General features: G+C 28.4%; 1 protein-coding gene across 1 annotated transcript; it reads left to right on the top strand.

Moving 5' to 3' along the window:
- Positions 1 to 2133: 2133 nt before the first annotated feature.
- On the top strand, positions 2134 to 5968 carry LOC114185963 (cyanogenic beta-glucosidase-like). Its single transcript, XM_028073954.1, has 14 exons — positions 2134 to 2406; positions 2751 to 2875; positions 3101 to 3170; positions 3484 to 3542; positions 3645 to 3720; positions 3827 to 3913; positions 4022 to 4109; positions 4211 to 4457; positions 4582 to 4697; positions 4807 to 5039; positions 5135 to 5166; positions 5265 to 5367; positions 5473 to 5584; positions 5667 to 5968. Exons 1-14 carry the CDS (start codon positions 2139 to 2141, stop codon positions 5851 to 5853), a joined length of 1803 nt encoding a protein of 600 aa, XP_027929755.1. The 5' UTR covers positions 2134 to 2138; the 3' UTR covers positions 5854 to 5968.
- Positions 5969 to 7150: the final 1182 nt, after the last annotated feature.

Here is a 7150-nt window from a genome sequence, read left to right as displayed (position 1 = left end):
AACTCAATTCAGCTTAAGCTTAAAAAATATTTAAAAATTATCATCTCAAAAAACATAAGGACTTCTTCAAATATAAACAGCTAAATATCATTTTAAAAATATAAAATGGACAACCTTATAATTCTAAAATTTAATTGTCTGATTAAAAAAATAATAAATTATATAAACAAAAAAAAATTACACTCCCATTAAAAAAAAACGAAATAGTCACATGGTGACTTCACTTAAAGTTGTCATATGTGAAGACTTCCATTTAAAAAAATTAAAAACAAAACTGTCTTGATTAAAACTATTTCTGCTCTATGATTATGTCCCTTATGACGACTTCTTAATTAAAAAAAATATTAACAACTTATGCTCATAATGAAATCGTGCACCTAAAGGACTTATTTATCCGTATTCGTAATATTTTAGAAAAAATACCCACGTGAACGGTGCAAAAACCCAAACATTTAGATCTGTGTAGACTTTAACATAACTGTCCATGAAATTTAATAAAATAAAAACTTTAACATAGTTCATGAAATTAAATATATATATATATATATGAACAAATTAGAAAAATAGTTATAAATTTATTGTTAAAAATTTCATGGACAATTATGTTAATATTTTTTTATAATACATTTAGAAAAGAATCTCATTTTTTTATATCAGTAAGAATGTCAATTTGTTTATCACTTTTCAAATTTAAAATTTTTCTTAAGTTATCTAATTATGAAAATAAATTAAATTCATCAATATCCAACAAATTATCATGTTTTAAAGATCATTCAAGGTTAAAACATTTTTCTTTTAAAAGTGTACAATGTAATGATTTTAATTTTGTAATACTAAATTAAAAAAAAAACAAAATATCTTCATATATTTTAAATTATTCAAATCTATTTTGAAGTGTGGTAATTATTTTATCTACGATATACAAAAATTAGTTAATTCTAAATGATATTTTAAGAGATTTTACAATTTCATTCTCAACATTTTCATGCAATTGTTTATTGTTACTTTTCACGAAACATAGGATCTATATTCATTGCAAAGCATTTTACTTGGCATAAATCAATAAATTTTCATTTTCAAATCCACTTTTTGTACTTTTCAACGAATGAAACAAGGAATGTGGATATAACTAATCAGAAAGAAAAAAAATATATACTAACCAGAGATCAGGATAAAAAGATTAATACACAAACGAATTTCAAAGAATGTAATTTTCCAAAACACTAAAAAAACTCTAGGATAGAAGAAATAAAAAAACAAAGATAGACAAAATAAATCATAAAGATATAAAAGAAGAAAATAGAATCAAAATTTACTATAATAAAATAAAGATAACTGAATATTATCTTTATAATTTACTAAAAAAAATAACTCATTAATTATTATGTTTAATACATATAAAAATTAACACACAGTAATAATAATTTAATTAAATTTTATTTCTATACATAAATTTATAATCAATTTAAGAGGAGTATATTAATATTAAAAAAATTGATTTTTTTTCCTTAAACATAATTTTATAATTAATTTAATAAAAAAATATTGATACTAAAACTTTTTTAGGTTTTTTTAGGCATAAAACAAGTATTTTATCTGTTTTACCGTTGAATCATCCTTGTTATGGAAATAGTGAAATGATTTTTTTTAAATAAAAATCTATATTGCGTAAAAGAGGGGATACAACTTTAGTCCTTTGCATATACTTATAAAGAAAATTGTCTATATTTTGGTTGGCATATGTTATGTGAGGTACAATCTAGTTTTATAGCTCTTTATAATGATTATAGTATTTCATACTACCACCTATATTCCACTTCCTTTCATGGCACACAGATCTTGTAAACTTCTGAGACTTGTATTTGGTTATAAACCGACCTTCAATTCCCTTACTAGTCATTGGGTAAAAAATATGGAGGTAGATACACATATTTATCCATTTTTGAAATATTTTTGAGAAATACCCACATGGACGGTGCAAAAACTTCAACTTTGAGAACACGTGAACTGTGCAAACCTAAACACTGGAACACTAGTTTTAATAGCTGTAATGGATTCTTGTACATGTGATTAGACTCTATATATAGTGGCTCATTGAGAGGCCAAAGAATGTGAGCAATTTGTATTCTTTCAGGAGAATGGCTTATACACAAGGTTTCTTGCAGCTCCGTGCCCTAACCACTCCTGTTAAAGTTTCGCCAAAATGGGAACTTAGGACCACAAAACCAAACCGCATTGTTTGCAAGGCACAGAACGAGGATGTCGAAGACAGTGATGCCACCAACCTTAGCCTTCTCTCTCGGAGGTTGGCCCTCGGCACTGCACTCATCGGTGGTGCTGCTGCTGCCGGCACTAGGGCCTCACCTGCTCGTGCTGCTGATGCACAACTCACTCTCCAGAAACCTCGTATTTCACTTCTTTAACCAATCAACTATTTGCATGTTCCTTTTCACGTGTCACTTTTAAATTCATATCTCGGATATCGAAACTCAAACTTAATCTTACTGTCTATTTGGTTTGTCCTTTGTAGCTTCTAATTCTTAGTATGTGACAAAAAAAGGAAGCTGTTGAAGTACTTTCCGTTTGAACGCAGATCATATATCAAACATGAATTAAACGATTTCCACGTTTTTAAAATGTTTATTATATAAACACAAATATAATGTTTTAAACCCTTTTTTGCACTGTATCACTAGTCCCACAAGGACTGAACATGGGTTGTAACGAGTTTATTGTGTTGGGTACTGTAGCAGTTACTACATTACCTGCAATAAGTTATGAGGAATATCCTGCATCGGTTGTGGAAGCTCTTTCTCTCAATCGAACCAGTTTTCCCGAGGGCTTCGTTTTCGGGACAGCATCAGCGGCTTATCAGGTATATGCACTCAATCAAACATACAAATGCTTTTGTTGCAGTTTATTCTATTTCTCACACATAGCAAATGTTTATTTTATGTAACTCAAATTTATGATACGTAAATGTTTCTAAATATATAAATTAAACATCACATCACTTTGCTTTTTCTTATGAGGAATTTAACCTTTGAGATTTCAACCTAAACTCACGTGGTTTTGTATTGTTCGTAATATGTACCTACAGTACGAAGGAGCGGCCTTTGAAGGTGGAAGAGGACCAAGTTTATGGGATAACTTCACCCATAGATATCCAGGTTTTTTTTCTCTTATATCAAGGAGAAGGGAACATACTTTCTTTGATTTTATTTTTGTTTCTATTTTAATTGTTTGTTGTCAATATATCTATTTCAAAAACGCGAAAAAACGAGGAAAATTAAAAAGTATAATTAGATATCGAGTGAGAGAAATTAAATGAAATAACAAAATTCTATTTGAATAAACAATGATAAATTATTTCTTATGATTTAAAAGAAATGTTTCTAAGATTTTTAGATGTTATATTATATATTTAAAACTTAAGAAAAACAGTAGATGATAGTCTTAATATAAATTTGTAATAACTTGCAGAGAAGATAGAGGACAGAAGCAATGGAGATGTAGCAGTTGACGAATATCATCGTTACTTGGTAAAGTCTAAATTCTTAATGATCATAACGTAGAGTAGTCAGTTATCTTGTCCTTCAAAACGATTCATTAAATTTTTATGTTGTTTTGTATTTATATAACAGGAAGATGTTCAGATAATGAAGGATATGAATCTGGATGCATACAGATTCTCCATCTCGTGGTCTAGAATAATACCAAGTGAGATCCAAGTTGATGAACTATTATTCTGGTTGTTATTATTGTTGTTGGATCTTTCATTGTTAATGATTTCAATCTTTTTTTTTTCTTAATTATTGATATATAGATGGAAAAGTGGGCGAAAACGAGGAGGGTGTAAACAAAGAAGGAATCGATTATTACAATGACCTCATCGATAATCTAATAGCAAACGGTGAATATCCACGTTTTCCTCTCCTGCTTTTTCTTCATTAAAATTTACATTTTAAAATACTTTTTAAGTAAATGACAAGAATCATGTTTTACATAATTAACGTCGCAGGTCTAGAACCGTATGTCACAATCTTTCACTGGGATACTCCCCAAGCTTTACAAGAAGAGTATGGAGGTTTCTTATCTCATCAGATTGTGTAAGCTTTTCAAAATTTAGCTTTTATTCAACAAGAGTTATATATTTAATAATGTTAACTTAGGTATTCAAAAACCGATTTTGTCGTGTTCTTGATTTCAGAGATGATTTTCAAGATTTCGCAAAAGTTTGTTTCAAATACTTTGGAGACAGAGTGAAACATTGGATTACTCTAAATGAGCCTCGGTCTTACAGTAATGGTGGTTATGCAGCGGGGGTATTTGCACCAGGTCGATGTTCTGATCCAACTTGTCTTGGTGGTGATTCAGGAACAGAACCATATATAGTTACACATAATCTCCTACTTTCTCATGCAGCTGCTGTAGATGTGTACAAGAATCAGTTCCAGGTTCTTTCAGTCTTTATGAGAACTTCAAATCTTCATATTTGACTAGGTTTTTGTATTGCTACGAGTGTTCAAGTACTCTGGTATTTCTCTTTCACTAAATTAATGTTTGGAACACTTTATCCAGGAAAGTCAAAAGGGAGTGATAGGCATAACATTAATCACTCATTGGTTCGAGCCATATTCAGATGCCGCAGAAGATGTAGACGCTGCGAAACGAGCACTTGACTTCATGTTTGGATGGTAAGTGCTTAACTCTGCATCAGAATATCATCACTCTCTAAAGAAATGATTATATATATATATATATATATATATATATATATTGAAGAGAATGTAATAATGATTATAGGTACATGGAACCATTGGCATCGGGAAGATACCCAGATAACATGCGTAACTTAGTTGGTAAACGATTGCCAGAGTTCAGTGCAGAAGAAGCAAAACTTGTTGCAGGCTCATATGATTTCATTGGATTAAACTATTACACCACTAAGTATGCTGCTAATCAACCCAAAGTGGAACCTTCACCTACGTCCAAACCTCAACTTAGTTATCTTACAGATGCCAATGTCAAATATTCATGTGAGAAAAGAAAACCTCTATCTATTCATTATTTAAGTTATATATATATGTTGAATATTTTAATATAACATTTTGCTTTTGTTTTCATTGGTCAGCTGAACGTAATGGTGTTCCAATAGGCACACAGGTATGTATGTCATCATGTCAAATTTTAAGTTCATACTATTATTATTATTATTATTATTTTATTTTATTTTATATAACTTCATATTTATATACCTGCAGACTGGTTCTAGTTGGTTATATGTATGTCCCAAAGGAATTAAAGACTTGTTGCAGTATACCAAAGAAACGTACAAGAATCCTTTGATTTATATAACTGAAAATGGTAATTAATTATATAAAAAATAATTTTTATTGTCTTTGAAATATATATATAGTGTAAAGAATTTTACATTAACATGGTGATATGTATATTGTTTTTGATTTATAGGTAGGGCTAATGATGTGAATGATGAGACACAGACACTTGAAGAAGCTCTTCTTGATATTTATAGAATTGATTATCATTATCGTCATCTCTATTACCTACTTTCGGCAATTGGGTAATGATTTATTTATTTTTTACATATTTTAATTGTTGGTTTTAAGTGTAATTTTGAATTTGTTTTGTTGGGTTTTTATAAGGGATGGCGTGAACGTAAAAGGATATTTTGCATGGTCACTCTTTGACAATTTTGAATGGAAGAGTGGTTATTTAGAAGGATTTGGACTAAACTATGTGGACAGAAACGATGGTCTGAAGCGCTATGCCAAACTCTCAGCACAATGGTTTAAGAATTTTCTTCAAAAACCACCAAATCGCAAAGGGTAAACATTTGTAGCACACATTTGATCAACACTTTGAAAAGACTCTAATGTCGTGTTGTTTGTTTAGTACATTCATTTCAAAAAAGTGTGAGTTGTTAAATTTTTTATTAATGAAATGTACCTTTTAATTTCAATAAAGTGTGAGTGTTAAACTTTGTATTAATGAAATGTAGCTTTTGATAAACTTTTACTGCCTTTGTTATTTATTACAAGAAAACATATCCATTTAATTATGTTTATCTTTTAAAGTGAGTTGCAATTAATAAATTTGGAAAATACAAATATCGTTTGTGAAGGAATTTGCTTAAGTTTAGTCAATGTAAATTCTTACTAATTTGGATTAAAACATAAAAGTATTGGTTCATACTCATTTAGCCTGTTATGATAATTCTAAATTCAAAAGCTTACAAAATTATAATTAAACTTCTATTACTTGATAAAAGCAAAGATTTATTGGGACTGAATTATATGAACTCAACTCAATTCAATTTTTCTATATTATTTTGCAAACCAGTTCCATTATTATTGAGCCAAAAAATTATAAAAGTAAAGTTGATTTAAAAATTAAAATTTGTACTTATACAGTTTTAGTTTTTATACAATATGTTTTTTTAATAATAATTTAAATTTTAGGTAAGGTTACACGTTTAAACAATGTATGGTGATAATATAAACATAATCTATCTCATCCCATGTGCTTGGATGACACGATGTTCAATATCGTTGGTTTCGGATGAGATTTACTCCTATTTTATACATTTTATTAAGGTTTAATTAGGCAAATGATATCTATCTATTTTTGTTTAAATGTTTCAGTTTGGTATTCACTTTTAAAATGTGTCAATTTAGTCTTAACTTTTGAAAAAGTGTCTTAATCAAGTCTTTTTCAGATAAAAATTACTAAAACCGTTAACTTAAATCATGAATTTTACCACTAAATCTTAATATAATTATCAATACTTAATTTTGAAAATCCTTTTAAATATCAATACCGTTAACGGTATTAATAACTTCTTGCTGAAAAAGATCTAATTGAGACATTTTTACAAAAGTTTGAACAATTGACACATTTTTAAAAATAGATACTAAACTGACACATTTAGATAAAAGTGGGTATCATCTGACTAATTAAACCTTATATTAATTTTAAAATATCCTTAAACATTCTTATTAAAATTTATTGGTTTTAACAGACGCAGTATTTGAATAGAAAGGATAAACAGTTTGAGGATAAAATAAACTAATATTTATTAAAAATTGAGAAGATAAATTAATTTTAAAAATAGAGGACTATGAAAATA

This window comes from Vigna unguiculata, chromosome 5 (assembly GCF_004118075.2).
Source record: "Vigna unguiculata cultivar IT97K-499-35 chromosome 5, ASM411807v1, whole genome shotgun sequence".
NCBI classification, from domain to species: Eukaryota; Viridiplantae; Streptophyta; class Magnoliopsida; order Fabales; family Fabaceae; genus Vigna; species Vigna unguiculata.
Note: the sequence above shows the minus strand (reverse complement) of the source record. Positions and strands in the feature narration are given on the sequence as shown.